The sequence below is a fragment of the Microcaecilia unicolor genome, chromosome 4 (genome assembly GCF_901765095.1).
Source record: "Microcaecilia unicolor chromosome 4, aMicUni1.1, whole genome shotgun sequence".
Classification (NCBI taxonomy): Eukaryota; Metazoa; Chordata; class Amphibia; order Gymnophiona; family Siphonopidae; genus Microcaecilia; species Microcaecilia unicolor.
In genome coordinates, this window is record NC_044034.1 from 88,680,712 (window position 1) to 88,700,410 (window position 19,699).

Genomic DNA, 19,699 nt, shown 5'->3' on the forward strand with positions numbered 1-19,699 from the left:
TTGGCTTTCTGAGTGCCTCTGATCAGGAGAGGACATGATAGGAAAGCGCAGTTTGACAAGTTCAATTCCTTAATCATTATGTTACAGTAAACCAGTGTGTGTGTATGCTGCAGCTGTTGTTACTAATCCTCCCACAGAAATACATTGGAACATTTTGGGGGTGGGGGGGTTGGGGGTCATTTCTCTTCTGCACCCCTCCCCCCATGTAGAAACTTTTACTTCTACATAAGAACTCCCCCTCAACTCACCACCTTCTAGTGCTCTGCCCCCACTGCTTTGCCATTGGCTGAATCCTACCTAAAGTCTCTGCTGCTAGTTAGACTGCAAATAGGCAGGGCAGGCACACTCACAAAGGTTGAGTGGGGGATGGGGGGGAATTAGACAACCATAGATAAAGCTTTAAAACACATTAGCCATCCTTCTGCCTTCTGGATGTTGGTGCAAAACTCTGAATTCTGGACAGTAAGAGCAATCCTAGCCTCCTGAGTATATTTCATGAGCCCCCCCCCCCCCCCCCCCCCCCCGCTAAACATTTGGACCCAAAGTATATGCTTAGTTTTGCCTTGCCCACAGTAATGGATATTGGTTCATATTACATGTAGCAACCAAAAAGAAAACGGATTCAGTCAGTACTGTGGGGGGGGGGGGGGGGGTTTGGAAGAACAGAGCACCAGTATTGCCAGGCTGCGGGTTTCCCACCCAATTGGTCTCCTTTCTGCAACCCGCTGCGGCTTTTTCATGCCACGTGTGGGTTGCGGGATTTTGGCCGGCTTTTTCTTGCCCCACCGGCGGTTTTTTCCCACGGCCGTTGGCCACAGGTTGGCTTAGTTTTGCCTTGCCCACAGTAATGGATATTGGTTCATCTTACATGTAGCAACCAAAAAGAAAACGGATTCAGTCAGTACTGTGGGGGGGGGGGGGGGGGGTTTGGAAGAACAGAGCACCAGTATTGCCAGGCTGCGGGTTTCCCACCCAATTGGTCTCCTTTCTGCAACCCGCTGCGGCTTTTTCATGCCACGTGCGGGTTGCGGGATTTTGGGCGGCTTTTTCTTGCCCCACCGGCGGTTTTTTCCCACGGCCGTTGGCCACAGGTTGGCTCAGTTTTGCCGCAGCCAGTGGAGGCAGGCTTAATGATGTCATTTGTATGCAAATGCCCTCATTAATATTTATTAATGTCATTCATATGCAAATTGACTTTGTGCGGTTTGGGGCTGGTTTTGGGCGTGAACAATTTTTTCCATCTGGCAACACTGCAGAGCACAGGGAGATGCGCTTTTTGTTTCTATCTTACATCGTGTTGAAAAGAGAGAGTTCATTGTATGTGCATAAGACTTTCTAAATATTCAAGATGAAAGCTGTTAGACCAGTGCTCTTCATAGACTGGTAACCAGACTTTTCCTGGATGCATTTCTTTTTCTGTTAAATATCGCTTGCACATACAACTGCTGAATAGAAACTTAATTGTTGGAACACTTATTTTCTAGAAATGTCTTGGTTTGATAGAGCTGTAGTAGTTGATACCAAAGGTGCTTTATATGTATTTTCATTTTCCTTTCCTCAGAGAAATATATAAGCAGTTCTGTGGCTGTGAGAGCTTTCCTGTGCTGCTAAGACAAGTAAGCCAGAGGGAAACATGCAGCTAAATTCTGCCCTTCAGGCCGCCATTGACCTCACAGCAGGGGCTGCAGGTAATGTTAAACACCATTTTTTTATAAGCTGCCTACCATTAAAGAACTATCACTAATTTGATAGTGACTGTGTTGCGATTATTAACATTTTTTTTCTGTTGTAAAGATCTTGGGTTATGCTTTAAGGTGCCAAGTGGATGATGGTGGGGAGGGAGCTTTTACTAACAATATCATGGACAGTGCATGCCCTGTCTTGTGATATCCTGCTGACACAGCAGTGGTGGCCTCCTTTTTCTTTTGCTGTTGTATATATTTGCTATATATTAGCAGCACAAAGCCTGGGATTTCAAGTGATAAGTGCACAGCATTGGCACACAGAGCCAGGGCCCACTAGAGCAGAGTGGAGGAGTAGCCTAGTGGTTAATGCAGTAGACTTTGATCCTGGAGAACTGGGTTCGACCACTGCAGCTCCTTGTGACTCTGGGCAAGTTACTTAACCCTTGATTGCCCCAGGTACAAATAAGTACCTGCGTATACACTTTGAAAGTAATTGCAAAAACCACAGAAAGGCCCTTTCCCTTATTTTCAAACCTTTTATGAATCCTCCTGGAGCATGCCATTGAGCTGAAATAGCATGCAGATAAGGAGTCCTAAAAACTGTCATGGTTATGTTGATTTTCTACAGGTTAGTGACATGCTGCTCCTCAGTCCAATCACATGCTGCACACACTTAAGGGGAAAAGATAAATGCTTGGTTGTATCTTAGACTATTGGAGGTGTAAATTTTAAAGGCCCTCTTTGTGCCCTAGGAATACCCTTCTGTAGGGGCAAAGGGTCAGCGCTTCCACTATGTGTTGGGCCGCCTGCCTAAATCCTTTTGATATTCCATCCCAGTGATATCTTTGTTGTGTAGATACCAGAAGGCGTAAGTCTAGGATATTATCCATGACCCTGGCCTTTTGTCTATCAGGATCTAAGTGAATCCTTGGTCATCTATGTAGCTACATGTATTCTATTAAAATGCAACAGTAATGTATATAGACATTGAGTGTTAGTTGTGTGCGTGGCTTAGTTTGTAGTATCAATGAAAGGTGAAGAATACTTGAAAATAAAGACAGAGATAGATTTCAGAGAAAAGGCTTTATTCTTACCAAGTGTTCAATTAAGTACAGACATCAAACAGATTCTGGGTTCAACAGCACAGGGCCCTGCCGTCCGAGAAGAAGCGTTGGGGAGGACTCCGAAATTAAGCCAAATTCTCCCTTCTTTTATACCTACAGATCTCAATAGAAGTCTATGGCAGGACCCTTTTTTTTCTAATATTTCTCAATTTCTGAGATCATACTTTCGTATCCGGCCAGATGCGCATCTGTACCATCTGTCTTTCCGTTCTAGCTATTTCAAGAGATTGCCCCATATCCGTTAAAGTCAACATGTTTTTAGAACAAATTGTTTTTCTCGTTTACTAAAATATCTTTCTGTTAAGATACCAGTTTCACATCTTTCTTTTGTAATACCTTTCATAACATCTTATGATCTGTGTGCCATCTGATGGAAAATAAGTCCCATTTTAAGAACCTCATTTTATTCCTTTTACCCATTATTCTGTCATTATAGGTGCTATATTCAATTAGAAAGTTGTACCTGGTTGTGTTAAGACCCATTGTTCAGACCTGCTTTTAGCAGATTCTCAAATATGACATCATTAGCTTGTTATTTGGCCTACTCAGTACTTTTCAGTTGCTTTAGGCTGTGTAGCTTAGCCCACCACTATTCCAGTGGTAGGTCTGAAGCCAGGCCACATATTAACAGAGGGGGTAGGACAAGGCAATTGATAGTGTCGGTATGGGTGGGCCCCAGGAGGAGGCAGTGGGTGATGATGACTGTGGTACTGTCTTGCTGAGAGAGAGAGAGCGAGAAAGAAAGTGTCATCTGTGGGTCTTAGGAGGAGGAAGACATGACAATGCTACACTTTAGGTTGTGGTGATGAAGTGCCTGGGTGGAAGAAGGGGCGAAGGCGACATTCAATGTGGAAGTTAAAAAGAGTAAAACCATTCTTCCCAAGAACCATCTTCCGGAATCTGGTACAATCATTAGTACTCAGTCACCTAGACTACTGCAACTCACTATACGCTGGCTGCAAAGAGCACATACTCAAAAAATTCCAAACAGCCCAGAACACAGCAGCCAGACTCATATTTGGAAAACCAAAATACAAAAGTGCAAAACCCCTATGAGAAAAACCCCTACGAGAAAAACGCATCACGTTTAAAGTATGTACCTTAGTACATAAAATCATCCACGGCGAAGTCCCAGCTTACATGTCTGACCTGATTGACCTACCACCCAGGAATGCCAAAAGATCATCTCGCACATTCCTTAATCTTCACTTCCCAAATTGCAAAGGCCTAAAATATAAACCTTTTCCTATATGAGTACGCAATTCTGGAACGCACTGCCACGTAACCTAAAAGCGACCTATGAACTGACCAACTTCTGAAAACTGCTGCAGATACATCTTTTTGACAAGACATACCACAATGACTAAAACATATGAAAACCCCACATATATCTAGTAAGCATTGTTAACATGCCCCATATCATATCTTCATCATACTTTCCATTACCCAATATACTTCTGTTACACTAATATTAACTCTCCTCTCATTTCCACTTTCCACTATATATTGTAAGCCACATTGAGCCTGCAAAGAGGTGGGATAATGTGGGATACAAATGCAATTAATAATAATAATAATATATGTTCTAATTTACAGCAGGTTTTAGAGCTTGAAGTATTTTGGACATAAATCTCCCCCTATCCTCCCCCTACCCTAAAAAAGAAATAAAAAAACCTTCTATTTTTAAAGTTTGAAGACCATGCCATGGACTTCCCCAGACTGTCTTCTTCCTCTTACTTCATCTCTCCTGAAGCGGACTGGATTGAAGATATAACCTACTGGTTAGAACCAGGGAGGTTTGATAACGGGAGATGGCATGTCGTCACAAGGCTGAAGCTGGTCTCCACCCAAGGAGGTTTTAATTCTTCCCAGTTCTGCTGCTGCCGTCTTGGTATACCCAAAACAATTAAATTGATAGAGCAACAAACTCCACCTACTAGCTTCAGCCCACATAATGGGCCATAAAGGCTCATGCTGTCTCCCGTTATCAAACCTCTTCAGTTAGAACAGCAGACTGAGAACCACGGAAGCTAGTTTGAATCCCAGATTCAATGATGTGTTTTGTGACTCTTGAAAATCACTGTACCCTCTGTTGTCTTGGGTGGAAACGTAGGGGCCTATTTACTAAATATTTCTTCTATTGTGTGTCTATGGGGTATGGATGCATGAATTTTTACTAACTGTACCTGAATTTGTAACTTGCCTTCATATCAGATTTGAAAAGGTGGCTAACTTAATCCATATTCTCACAGGCTGTGCCTCCCATACAACCCAGTAGCAGAAGAAGCTGCTGCTGTGTAGCCTGTGAGCGTGCATTGATGAGTCCTTGCACTCTTTTTCCTGGGTTGCTTTGGAGAGATGGGTACTCACTGAGTTGGGAGTGAAGACCTGTGCAAGACGGGAAAGAGGAATAAAAAGCAAACGGGCAGTGAGAGATGATGTGAACTTTAGGGGGTGGGGTCTGGGGAAGGTTTGACAATGTGGTGAGGGGTATTATAGGATGCCTAAAAACAATTGTTTTTAAAAAGCACGTAATTTTGTAAAAGCAACATGTTTTATTTTGTTTGATTTCTATTGATAAACGTAAAAGCAACATAAAGCACCTAGGGCCAAATTCTATAAATGGTGCTCAGAAATGGGTGCCAGAATAGATAAGCGCTAAGCGTGATTCTATAAAAGGCAAATGCCCTTTATAGAGTCATGGTTAGTATCGATTCTTGCACCCCTACTGTTGGGCGCCAGACTTAAACAGCTGCTGAAACCTGGTTTAAATGCTGGTGCACTGACCCATTATTCTGTAACATGGTCAACTTCTCGGAACACTCCTGACGCACGGCCATGCCCCTCCCATGGCCACGCCCCCTTTTGAGTTGCATGCCATGGGATTTGGGCACCCAGTCGCAGCCAGATGCACATGCAAATCTTGATTGGTGCCAATTAATGTCAATTGGTGGTTAGCTGCCAATCGCTCGTTAGCAGTTTGTTAGCCAATTTTAAGTTGCATGTGCATCTCGGGATTGTGGCCAAATTTCCGCACCCGAATCTGGGTGCCTTATAAGAGAGCCTGCCTGAAAGCACCCAGGTAGTTACACCTGGTGAAAAAAAAAGTGCTGTTCCTGCCCCAGGGTACACGTATATTGCATTAAAAGTACAAGGGGACATATCAGTAGTGCCTTCTTTTTAGGTATGTAAAGCCCCAGGCAGTTTTTAAATTTCTTATATCCTATATAATAAAACACACCGCCAACATTCTGAAGCTGACTGCATGGCTGAGGCATTCCTGCTCTCTGTATCCATCTCCTGAATTGTCATCACGTACTTCTGGGTTCGTCACAAGCAGAAGTGACCAACCACACGAGGTTTCCCGGCTTCAGAATGTTGGAGGTGCATTCTATTAAATAGGATTGGTCAGTTCCTTGAAGGACAGCCAGAGCTCAGCGTCCTGCACAGTAATGCTCAAACACCAGAGAGAGGGGGGGGGCCTGACATCAGAGAGAGGGAGGGAGGGGGGGCATGACACCAGAGGAGGGGGGAGGTATCTCTGTCACACACACTCTCTCTCACAGTCAATGTCTTTCTCTCTCTCACTCTCACACACTGTCTCTCACACACTCTATGTCTCACACTGTATCACATTCATTCTCTATGTGTCACACAGTCACTCACACACTCTCTTGGTCTCATACACTCAGTCTCACAGAGAGTCTGTGTCTCACACACACTCTCTCTCTCTCTCTCTCTCGCACACACTGTATCTGTGTGAAACACACTCTCTCTCTCTCTCTCTCTCTCTCTCTCTCTCTCACTGTGTCTCACATACGCATTTGCACACACTCACACCCAGACTGACTCTCTCTCTCACACACACACACACACACACACACTCGCACATTCACTCTCTCTCACACACAGTCACTCTCACATACACTCTCTCAAACATACACACTCCGAGGAAAACCTTGCTAGCGCCCGTTTCATTTGTGTCAGAAACGGGCCTTTTTTACTAGTCTTCACATAAAATGCGTATAAAATTTGATTCTGGTCCTTATTAGAGAAGAACCAACCTCCACAGCACAAAAGCATGCAGAAAAACAATGGAGATGTCCAGTAAAATCAATGCTGTATAGCTAGCTGTATTGGTTGTCTTGAAAAGTATATACGTGTTCTAATGTCCAGACAGCTTAAACCCCGCATTTCAACATCCACAAGAAGACTCTGTTTTTCTGACTTTCAACTTTTTATTTACAAGAAAAATATAAGCAATTTACTTAAGGGCCCTTTTACTAAGCTGTGGCAAACTCGGGCCTGGCAAATGCTAACATGGGACTTTTCCACGCACTAAACCCAGATTGACAACAGCATAAGCTGGCATTGTTTTTTTCCAGGTCGTGTGCTAATATCCGCATTAGCACACAGTACTTGCAAAAAGATAATGTGGGAACACTTAGCACCTCCCTTTTTTTTTTTTTTGCTTTATAAGTTCACACCAAAGAACCAACTTTGACAAAGAAAGTCAGATAAAAAAAAAAAAAAAGAATTAACAATTATCAAGTAGAAATCAAAATACATACTAAATGCACCCATGAACTCCATAAGTCGGCACGCGCTATCTGGATAATACTTCTACACCCATTCTCTGCCCATGACACACGCCATGCAAAAAATTATTTTAAAAAGTGTGGTTAGTGCACAGAAAAAGTGAAATTTACTGCAAAACACTTTAACACGTTTTGCAGTGTTTTCCTTCATGTTAAGTACATGGAGGTCTTAATGCCCTGTAGTAAAAGGGCCCCTTAGTGTGTGGCATTAAAATCGGAAGTTTTACTGCCTCAGGGGAAGAGCTTTCAAACTGGATAATCACTGTTGCTGGGAAGTAAAAGTGAAGTTTTGAAGAAATTGGTTTATTGCAAAGGTGGGGAAAATGTGACTCTTGAGAGAGAGAAAAGTGTGTCTGAGTAATAATAAACTAATTTAATATGAATACAGTCAAGGTCTCAATCCTATTAATGATCAGGGGTAAGCACTCTTTGGGCCGTATGCTCTGAGGGGGGATATGATTGAGGTCTACAAAATCCTGAGTGGTGTGGAGCAGAAGAAGGTGAATCGATTCCCCCCCCCCCCCCCCCCCCCCCCTCATTCCAAAAGTACAAAGACCAGGAGACACTCGATGAAATTGCACAGAAATACTTTTAAAACAAATAGGAAATATTTTTTCATTAAAAGAATTGTTAAGCTTTGGAACTCGTTTCCGGAGGATGTGTTAACTGTGGTTAGCATATCTGGGCTTAAATAGGTTTGGATAAATTCCTAGAGGAAATGTCCATAGTCTGTTATTGAGATGGACATGGGGGAAGCCCCGGGATTGGTAGCATAGAATGATGTTACTAATTGGGTTTCTGCCAGGTACTTGTAGCCTGGATTGGCCACTGCTGGAAGCAGGATACTGGGCTAGATGGACCATTGGTCTGACCCAGTATGGGTATTATGTTCTTACTAGCCGTTGAGCCCGTAAAAACGGGCTGGTATTGAGGTTTTCCTACCCCCGCGAAGTCACCACCGCTCCCCTCCCCCCGCGAAGTCGCCACCGCTTCCCCCCCCTCGAAGTCGCCGCCACCCCTCCACCTGGCCCGGGCCCTCTCTTTACTTTTGAACTTACACATCCATTCGCCGAACGCAGCAACGCACATCAGCTGAGCTGCCCCTTCCTTCTCTGCCTGTGTGTGTCCCGCCCTCGCTGACGTTACGTCACAGGAGGGCGGGGCCACAGGCAAAGAAGGAAGGGCTCAGTGCAGCTCAGCTGATGTGCGTTGCTGCGTTCGGCGAATGGATGTGTAAGTTCAGAAGGGAAGAGAGGGCCCGGGCCGGGTGGAGGGGTGGCGGCAGCAACCTCGGCGGCGCAGTTTCCCTCTCTGTGTCCCGCCCCCACGTCATCACGTATTGACGCGGGGGCGGGACAGAGAGGGAAGTCTCTACTGCGCATTTGCGAGTGAGTCGGTCACTCGCCATTTATATGTTTGATGAGTAACTTCCTCTACAGAGAGACAATGGAACAAATCACATGGTACACCTGCCTAGCTCTTTTGATACAATAAATATAATATACACTATATACAAAATGTATTACATGGACACAAATGGCGTGATTTAGTTTATTTTGCCAGATTAACTGCTTTTTTGCTTGAGACATCCGAGGAACCCAAACTATAGCTACATGATGCAAGGTTCAATGTTAGTAATTGCTGCCCAGGAAAAGGATTTAGGTGTTACCTTTGATATGTTGAAACCCTCTGCTCAGTGTGCAGCAGTGGCTAAGAAAGCAAATAAAATGCTAGGAATTGTTAGGAAAGGAATGGAGAACAAAACTGAGAATATTATAATGCCTTTGTATACCTTTGTGGTTCGACTGCATTTCAAATACTGTGTGCAGTTCTGGTCACTGCATCTCAAAAAAGATATAGCAGAATTTAGAAAAAGTACAGAGAAGGGCAACAAAAATTATAAGAGGGGATGGGACGACTTCCTTGTGAAAGGTTAAAGAGGCTAGAGCTCTTCAGCTTGGAGAAGACGGCTGAGGGATGATATGTTAGAAATCTTAGAAATCTATAAAATACTGAGTGGAGTGGAAATGGTAGACGTGAATCGCTCGTTTACTCTTTCCAAAAATACAAGGAGTAGGGGTTCGCAATGAAGCTACTAAGAAGTAAATGTAGAACAAATCGGAGAAAATATTTCTTCACTCAGCGTGTAATTAAATTCTGGAATTTGTTGCCAGAGATTGTGGTAAAAGCAGTTAGCGTAGCAGGGTTTAAAGGTTTGAATAATTCCATAAAAGAAAAGTCCATAAGCCATTATTATGATGGACTTGGGGAAAATCCACTGCTTATTTCTAGGATAAGCAACATAAAATCTATTTTACTTTTTTTGGGATCTTGCCACTGCTGGAAATGAAATACTGGGCTTGATGGATGTTTGGTCTGGTCTGTCCCAGTATGACAAGGCTTACGTGCTTATGTTGTGTGGTTTACAAATCAAAAACACATTTATTTATTTCCAGTACTTGATATAGTGCAAGGGATCCATAAGGCGACTATGCAGTATACAATAATTAAAAATTTTTTTTTTTAATCTACGGGGAAGAGACAGTAGGGTAGGGGGAACAAAATTAGGAGGTAGCGGACCTGACAGATTTGCAAAACAGATGAGTCTTTAGTTGTCTTGAATTATGTACAGGAGGGTTCCATATGGATGCTGGGTGGAAGGGCGTTTCAGAGGATTGGGCCGAGATTGTTTTGTTTCTATTTTTAACTAATATACGTTTTAAAAAATCTAGTTAGTGGCAGTTCTCTGTGTAGCACAAGGAGCCTGACCTGTGAAATCCTAAGAAATATTAACTACAAATGAGGTTAGAAAGAATAGCACCATGCTTTTCGGCTGTTTAAAAGTGTTTTTAAAGTTTTACTGTCTTGTAGTTCAAACCCTGGAGAGACTTGTGATGAAATTGGTACTAATTCTTCACATTTCCAAAAAACATCTTGGGGTGATCTGCCTATTAACCTGCTCTTCTAAGTAATCCCACATTGCCACTATCTCTGAATAATATTCTTTCCAAACACAGATGTTAAGTGGTCTTTTGATCGCATACTCTCGCTCTCATAACAACCATCGAACATACTTAGATGTTTTTAGGATCACATGAATGTATTGCAACAGAGTTTGGTCCCAGATTTTATCACAAATGACATTTTGTAAGAGATGGACTTTGCTTGGAGCTGTCAAATAGTGTTTAGGGGGGAGGGGAGAATTTGTGCTAGTCATTTGCTTCTGATAAACCCCTTAATTCTATACAAAATCTTTACTGTTGAGCTAGTCAAATCAATGCAATAAATACAATAGTAAATATAAATACATCCAGAAGATATCCATGTAAAACGCAGATGATCTAAGTGTGAATACGCTGTAGCTGTAAAGTATTACATCAGGCAAGAGTCGCCTGACTCACCCGTGCAAGAGGATGGTGAAACTTTACAAGGACAAAGCACATTTTGTGCTGATGCAAAGCTTATTGCACCACTCTTGCTGTTAGTGAATAACTAACTGATCTAATTTTACAAGTGGAAAGGACTTAACAAAAGGCAAACACATACATGTATGTTCATATTTTTTTTGTTGTGAGCATGGGACAGTTAGATTTTTTTTTCTATTTGTAGTATTTCTTCCACACATTTATTTTTGTCTCCTAGCTCAGTTGAAACCAGTATCTACTAGGAGTGTGCAGCCCCAATATTTGTGGTGTGTGTTATTTTTCCTGTTTTATTTATTGAAGAGGTGTCATTTTGGGAGCAATATCACTTATTAGTATGCACTCAGGTCTTTTTTTTTTTTGTTGTTGTTGTTGTTCTGCCATATTTGGTAAAAACTGATATTGGAAATGTTTCAAACAAATATGTATCTACTGGAGCTAGATGTTATGAAATTCATTTAAAAGTATCTATGGATCTCTTTCTTGACGCTCTAACCCAGCCCTCAACAGACCAGTTTATGCACTAAGGGGGTCTTTTACTAAGGTGCACTAGCATTTTTAGCTCATGCTAAAAATCAGCTGGCGCTAAACACAGAGATGCCCGTAGGATGTCTCGGCGTTTAGCACAGGCTAAAAATGCTAGTGCACCTTAGTAAAAGACCCCCTAAAACTAAACGGCATAACAGCCAAGCTTGTATCTTTCCTCCTTTCCCTGTCCTCTGAGGGGCGGTGAACCTGCCTGTACAGCACCCTACCTGACCCAGTGAGCAGAAGCCAGGGTCAGGAATCAAATTCAGGTCTTCAAATCTATCTTTGTCTCGGGTGCAGACAGTTGAGGCAACAAAGCATGAGGGTTGCATCATCAAGTAGGCGGTAGGCACCTTCCTGGCTGCTTAGTGACTTTGGCCAATTCATTTCAGAGGGTATACTGAATTTAATCCATATCTGTAGTATGTAGTGCAATAGGCTCTTTGCAGGAGTTTTTAATGAGCCAGGCTCTATAGTGCTACTGTCAGGGGTCGGACCCCTCTATGCCCATATTGGTCTCCTAGGGAGGGCATTGTCCGATACCTGCATTCTATTTCTACTACCTTGGCCCCTTTTGTAGTTTTCTTTGAGCTTTTGGCCAATACTAGTCCTACTGTGAGTGACTAGTATATATGCCTTACAAGCTTATGTAATATCACAATAAAAACTGTGTGTGTGGGGGGGGGGGGGGGGGTTTGGTGATAAGAGGGTAATTTTGTGAACTCCTAATCTTTTTATCTTAAAAAAAAAAGTGATGCAGTACATATGCAAATATCATTCAAACCCCTGACAGTGTCAAAATTCATATAAGGATTGCTTGTAACATTTTATTTAGCTTCTGTATGTAACGTTTAAACTCTCCCCCGCCCTTTACGCATTATTCAGCTAATCAAAAAAGACAAACCTTTTCAAAGTTAGTTGTTTAATTATTGGAATTTATTAACCACCTTTATGAAGAGTCACCCAAGGCAGTATACAGCAGGTGCAGTTTAACATAAAATTTACAATTTTGTTAACAACATAACAATGTGTCATAAAGGTATGTTCCGCAAACTACTTATTGAGCAATCCTAATTTGGGGACTCTCTGCTTCCAGTGGTATGCCAGTTAAGGACACCTGGTTGTTAAGCATCCCAAGACTGTTTTGCATGTGTTAGGGACTTTCACAGGCCAATAGCCCAGAAGAAACAAATACGTATCACTAGTATCTAGTTCAGTTCAACCTTTGACTTTCCAGACTACTTACCAAAAGCTCTCTCTGCCTTTGTGCATGCTCACCCGATGTGAAAAAGGGGCATAATCTCTACCATTTTGCTGAAACAGTTAATGTAGTTTAACTGATGTCAAATAACCATCTGTGTAAAATTTTATAGTAATTGTTTTATAGCTATTCGCTAACCACTACAGAAACTGAGGATTTGCTCACTCCTACCAGCAAACTTCTCCCATTGTTTTTCAGTCAAATTTTCTCTTATATTCATCTCCCATGCAGTCTATTTATCAAAGCCTTTCAAGCATTTTTGCCCCTTAAGTTCTATATGGTGTTGGAATTTAACCTTTTTTTGTCTCTCAACCTAAGCCCCTCCAAGGCAGTATGGCCTTCCTTCATAGAACTTTGTCTGTACTTGTAAGTAGTGAATTACTTGGGGAGTACGGCAACTCAGTATTTTTTAATCCTTATTTATTTTTGAGAGCTTCAGACATTATGAGCTCTTTATCCTTCACAAATTGTACAATGGCCCCACCATTCAACGTGTAGAAAATACAAATAAGATTTTTTTTTTTACGGTATACACCTCCTCCCTATTCTGACTTGGTAGAGTCCTGAATATAGGAGCATACTGGACTAGTGAAGGCCCTGCAAGTGTTTCTCATCTTGTACTAAAGATACATGTTTAGTCCTAGACAGATTGCTGACTGAGTTAAGATATTTGCTTGTTATAGATCTCTTAAATACATGTTTCACACATGATGTTGCATGCCTTACTCTGCCTTCACTTGATCACAAATATGGAAAGGGTTTTTCCTTCTATATCCTACACACTCATCTGCGGCAGACTTACCAATGGGAACAGTAGGCATATGGCTATGGGCAGCCACCCAGTGGGGCAATGGCCCTGCCTCAAGCCACTTACTATACATTATCTGCAGTAGCGAATCATTTTATGTGATTGGGGGAATATGGCAGTTGGTTTCCCTTATGCCTGATGGTATTTGGGGGTGGATGGGGATATAAACCTGCAGCTGTAATTTCCCATACCCATAACCACTTCGTGAATGACTTGAGAAACGTTGCATCTTATCAGGTGGAACTGCATGCGTGTTGGTTGGGCAGCCCTTTGACACAGCGAAGGTGAAGATGCAGACATTCCCTAACTTGTACAGAGGACTTATAGAGTGCGCAGTGAAGACCTACAAACAAGTGGGGTTTAGAGGCTTCTACAAGGGAACCAGCCCGGCCCTGTTGGCTAACATAGCAGAAAACTCTGTGCTGTTCATGAGCTATGGATTCTGCCAAAAAGCAGTCAGGAAACTTTCTGGGTTAGACAAGCATGCAGTACTAAGGTGAGTGAATGACTGAGATGATTTGTCACAATGTATTTTGATTATTTAACTGTCTTCCCAGTATGTTGGTATGGGGATTGCTAAGAAGACTGTTATTCATTGTAGGGCCTACATTCTTAGCTACGCTAAACAGTTAGGGCTGGATTCAGTAAATGGCGCTCAAAATGCCGTTCCAAAAAAAAAAATCTGTGCTAAGCGATTTCTGTAAAGGGTGTGCGCCCTTTATAGAATCATGCTTTAGCGCCGATTTATTCACCTAACTTTAAGGGCCAGACTTGCACCTGCCGAAACCTTGTGTAAGTGCTGGCACCCGACTTAGGTGTGGTGAGGATGTATTCTATAATTTCGTGCGCAACTTTCGGAACACCCATGGCAACGCTCCTTTTTGAGTTATGTGCTAGTAAACTTAGGCGCCAATCCTTATAAAATAGTACGCAGCCAGGTGGACATGCACATTTTAATGAATGCCAATTAACATCAATAATTGGTTGTTAGCACCCAATTTTTGATAATTGGCCTGTGTACTCAATTTGCATGCTCAAATTCTGGGCATCATATATAGAATCCAGGCGTTAATATGGGAACTGGTATGCTAACAGCACATTCTTTTTCCTGCATTAAGGAATGCCTAATGTAGAATGGGTAGAGACTGTGTCTCACTAACATGATAATGCAGCAGATAACTTGGTACAATTAATCAAATCAAACAGTGGGTTCTTACAACAATGGTGTTCGAGAAGAAAAGTATTTTATTGAAGTCTTTATTTGGTCTCCTCCACTGTTGTGCATTTCTTCGTACTTTACCTGTGGAGGATTGTTCTTCTGTTCTTTTGGTGCATGGTACAGTTAATGCCACCTGAATAGGTGTGGCTAACAGCATCACATTATCTGCAATGCACTTAACATATTCTCTGTGTAATAGGCGTAAAAGCCATACTGAGTTCGACCAAAGTCCATTGACCCAGCATCCTGTCTGGCAGTAACAAATCTGCGTTGCACATACCCAGCAGATCCCCAAAAGTAGATTACCAAGAATGGGCAATGGTTTTCCCAAGTCTAGCTGGCTAACAACATTTTATGGACTTTTCCTCCAGGAACTTGGCCAGTCCTCTTTGAATCTGCTATGCTGGTCACCTTGACCATATCCTGTAGCTGCAAATTCCATAGCTTCATTATGGGCTATGTGACAACAAATAGTAGAAAGATCTTTTCAAATCTTCTGGTGATTTTTTTTGAGTGTCCCTTTTAGATTTTATTTTTGACAGATTAAATAAATTCTTTTATTTAACCTTTCTACCCCACTCATCATTCTATAAACTTCTGTTCTACCCCGCTGTCTTTTTTTTTTTTCTTCTACCTGAAAAGCTCTAACCTGTAACCTCCTAAGAGAAATGTTTATCTTCTTTATCATTTTTGTTGCCCTTCTGAACCTTTTCTAGTTGTACTATAACCAGAAATGCATACAATACTCAAAAGCACAGTTTCACCAGGGACCTATACAGAGGAAAAATGTTGCTCTTGGTTTTGTTCTCCATCCCTTTTTCAGAAGATAATCCCTAAGATTTTATTTGCACTTTTTTTTTTTTAATGAGAGAAAACGCATTAGAAAAGGGCCTAAAAAATACCATTTAGAACCATCTCGACAGTAACGCCTATAAATAATACCTATCTAAACCTCCCACCCACCCAGTGACACTATGCAATCTACCATGTGTATTATCGCACAGACCTGATACCCTATGTCCTATATTTAGCAGGATTCTGCTGTTTGCCCTGGAGAACAGCGTTTCCCAGAACTTGAGCTGCGCTGAAAGGCCATTCAGGTTTGGGATGCCCATCCTCTCCTTTGTAAGTAACTAATCTGAGAGCACCATTGTGCAACGGGTGGTCTCTCTGCCAAATGAGTATAATTTACTTGTGGACAAGGAGACACTCCCCTGAGGAAACCTTGCTGCTGCTCGGTTATACCAACCCACCCTTCCATACTACTATGAAACAACATACCAGGTGACTCCACCAACTCATAAGAACATAAGTATTGCCACACTGGGACAGACCAAAGATCCATCAAGCCCAGCATCCTGTTTCCAACAGTGGCCAATCCAGGTCACAAATATCTGGCAAGATCACAAAAAAGTTCAATACATATCCCAGAAATAAGCAGTGGATTTTCCCCAAGTCAATTTAATAATGGTCTATGAACTTTGCCTTTAGGAAGCTATCCAGACCTTTTTTTTTTTAACCCAGTAAGCTAACCGCCTTTACCACATTCTCTGGCAATGAATTCCAGAGTTTAATTACACGTTGAGTGAAGAAAAATTTTCTCCGATTCGTATTAAATTTACTGCTTTCTAGCTTCATCGCATGCCCACTAGTCCTAGTGTTTTTGGAAAGAGTTAAAATGATTCACATCTACCCGTTCCACTTCACTCGTTATTTTAGAGACCTCTATCATATCTCCTCTCAGCCATCTTTTCTCCAAGCTGAAGAGCCCTAAACGCTTCAGCCTTTCCTTAAGTCGTCCCATCCCCTTTATCATTTTCGTCACCCTTCTCTGTAACTTTTCTAATTCCACTATATCTTTTTTTTGAGATGCGGCAACTAGAGAATTGAACACAATATTTGAGATGCGGTCACACATAACGTCCTCACTTTTTTGTTTTCCATTCCTAATACCTAACATTCTATTTGCTTTCTTAGCTGCCGCAGCACACTGAGCAGAGTGTTTCAACGTATCTACAAACAATGACGCCGAGATCCCTTTCTTGGTCGGTGACTCCTAACGTGGAACCTTGCATTATGTAGCTATAGTTCGGGTTCCTCTTTCCCCACATGCATCACTTTACACTTGTTCACATTAAAAGTCATCTGCCATTTAGACACGTGGAAGGGCATACACGAACGCCCATCTCCTTGGGCGTCTATGTCCGAAAACGGGTATGTGAAGAGGCAGGACAGACCATATTATCGAAAAAGATGGGCGTCCATCTTTAGTTTCAAAAATACGGTTTGGACGGACCAAATGCCATGGATTTGGTCCCTTCTGAGATGGGCGTTTTTTTTTTTGCGATAATGGAAACTAAAAACGCCCAGCTCAGAAACGTCCCAATCCAAGCCATTTGGTCATGGGAGGGACAAATGTACAACACTACCATAGCTCTTAGGGATGAAGGGGGCAACTACCTGTGGGTCAGTGGGTTTTAGAGGCCTCCCATTTACCACCACAAGTGTTACGGGTGGGGGGATGGGCCTGGGTCTGCCTGCCTGAAGTGCACTGCAGTACCCACTAAAAGTGCTCCAGGGACAGGACTTGTTGCTGGTGTATAACCTTGGCACACCAGTTGACACCTGAAGACTAATCTCGCTGAAAACGTCCTTTATTTGAATAAGCACCTTTACTCACAGTTGACTTCAGATCAGAGGTTGTGCCCCACTGGCAACGAGTCTCGCTGGTACTGAGATTAGTAGTAGGTCCGAGCTGGCAGAATGGTATACAATGCCCTCTTTCAGCAACATTCAAAGTAAGAACTAAGTGCTGTAACGTGGCTAACACATGAAAGGGATCTAAAAGTGTCTTACACAAATGGCCACTACCTCATGGACTACCGGAAACAAAACAGGGCACACTCTGACCCAGTAAGCAGAGGGAAAAGCACCATGGGAGTAGAGCCTACCAATTACCAACATCGTGAGCATTTAACACAAGCTAGTGGAATCACGGAGCCCAAAACCCTACACCCACCACAATGCATTGCTGATGTGACTATGCAGTGCCCTTAACAGAAAAGGTGTCACACTCACCTGAGACCCACATCAGAACCAGGGAAAGGCTGTCAGAGAATAGAACACATTCTGCTGTCATGGAGGTGGGTACGGCATTTGAGGCTGGCATACAGGCTGGGAAAAAAAGTTTGTAAAGTGAGTTTTTGTTGGTGGGAGGGGGTTAGTGACCACTGGGGGAGTCGGGGAGGTCATCCCCGATTCCCTCCGGTAGACATCTGGTCAGTTGGGGCACTTTTTTGAGACTTGGACCTGAAAAAAAAGGGTCAAAATAAAGCGGACCAAATTCTCATCAAAAACGCCCTTCTTGTTTTGATTATCAGCTACAAACGCCCATCTCTCCTCAGCCAATAACCACGCCCCAGTCCCGTCTTCACCACGCCTCCGACACACCCCAGTGATCTTTGTTCGTCTCCTTGACGGACTGCAGTTGAGGACGCCAAAAATCGGGTTTCTATTATACCGATTTGGGCGCCCACGGGAAACGGACGCCCATCTCCTGATTTGGGTCGAAATATGGGCATCTTTCTCTTTCAAAAATAAGCTGGCTAGTCTCCCAGTCTTGTAAGGTTTTCTTGTTAAATTGCGATAGAATTGTGAAAAATTACAACTCGACCCCAGGGTATCCTGATATATGTTGACAAAGGCCCTCCAGGTTTCTTAATAAGGGAAAAATACCAAAACATGTAAGACATCGGGTGTGACGGCACATTTGAGACATTCATCTATGTGAAAGGCTCTGTGAGCCAAAATGTATGCCCTCATAACATGTTATCCTGAAAAAAAAAATTATATTCAACAGTTCTTGATATTGTCTTCTGTAATGGCAAAATTTAGGTCATTAAACTCCACCCCCTGATTGTAAATCATTATAGTGTAACAAAGAGAGGGAATTAAGTACAAAAAGAGTCCAAGCAGAAAAAAACAGCACAAAGAGCCTTTAAAAACGAAGGGAGCACAGTTCTTTTATTTAAAAAATCCTTTAATAATGAACTTTGATTGAAGAAAGACCCGACACGGGCCGTGTTTCGGTGCTACCACACCTGCGTCAGGGGTCACACCAATGCCAAGAGAGGTTTCTACAGACAAAATTCAAACGTCTGATGTTTTCAAAAGTTGTCTATGATACGTTCCTCCGAATGTCATACAATGTGGAGCTTGGTATCCTCCGAATGTCATACAATGTGGAGCTCATGCACACCATCAGTGTGAGTATCAATTAGACAAATGTAAATCATTATATGCATTTGCTGTATATATCAAATATTTGATTGCCATAAGCACTTTTGTCTTGCACTGTAAGAGACAGCACCCCACTTAATGCTCCATAAGACATCTTCTTGTAAAAATATCCCCCTTTATTCTATAACATGGCACACAAATTTCTAGAATACTAGCACTTATGGGGTTAAGCACTAGCAGAGTGCCAGTCTATAAATGACGCATGCAACTCTGCTTAGCAAGTGAATGTAATGGAGGCATTCACAGGGTAGGAGCATTGGTCCGGCCAGATTACTGTAAGGGGCTGTCTGCTACAAGTTTACAAGTAAAATCTATTAAAAAAAATAACTAGGGGGGCGAAAACGCGCGTCAGGGGCGTCCTTTATTGATGCCCCAGGTCGCTGCTGCTCCCCTCTCCCTCAGCACCAAAAAGAAAAAAAAAATCGGGAGGGGGCAAGGGCGCTCATCATGAGCATCCTGTATGGACGCCTTGCTCCCCGCTTCCCCCCTCCCCCCCACACGAAAAAACTCCAATTTTAGCAGCCCCAGCCCTGGGCCGGCCCTCCTCCCTTCTTGTGTATTCTTCCACACTTGCTCCGCCTCCCGCCATGCTCCGGTCCCGTGCCCGTGCCCCACCCCCACTTTGCCTTACGGCCCGTGCAGCGCCTCTCACCTCTGCTGCACGGGCAATAACAGCTGATCGGCGATTCAGCAGGCCTCCTCAAATGTCCCTTCTTTCTTCCTGGGCCCGCCCTCCTCTACGTCAGAGGAGGGCG

The 19,699-nt window shown here is 42.8% G+C and overlaps 1 protein-coding gene across 2 annotated transcripts in view; it reads left to right on the forward strand.

The window, feature by feature from the left end:
- The window catches only part of LOC115468602 (mitochondrial ornithine transporter 1-like), a 53,905-nt gene that overhangs the window by 13,577 nt on the left and 20,629 nt on the right, over nt 1-19,699 (forward strand). For both annotated transcript variants that reach the window (XM_030200420.1, XM_030200419.1), the window contains exons 2-3: nt 1,562-1,688; nt 13,664-13,922. In XM_030200420.1, coding sequence (XP_030056280.1) covers nt 1,634-1,688; nt 13,664-13,922 — 314 coding nt within the window. In that variant the 5' untranslated portion in view covers nt 1,562-1,633. The remainder of the gene's footprint in view (nt 1-1,561; nt 1,689-13,663; nt 13,923-19,699) is intronic.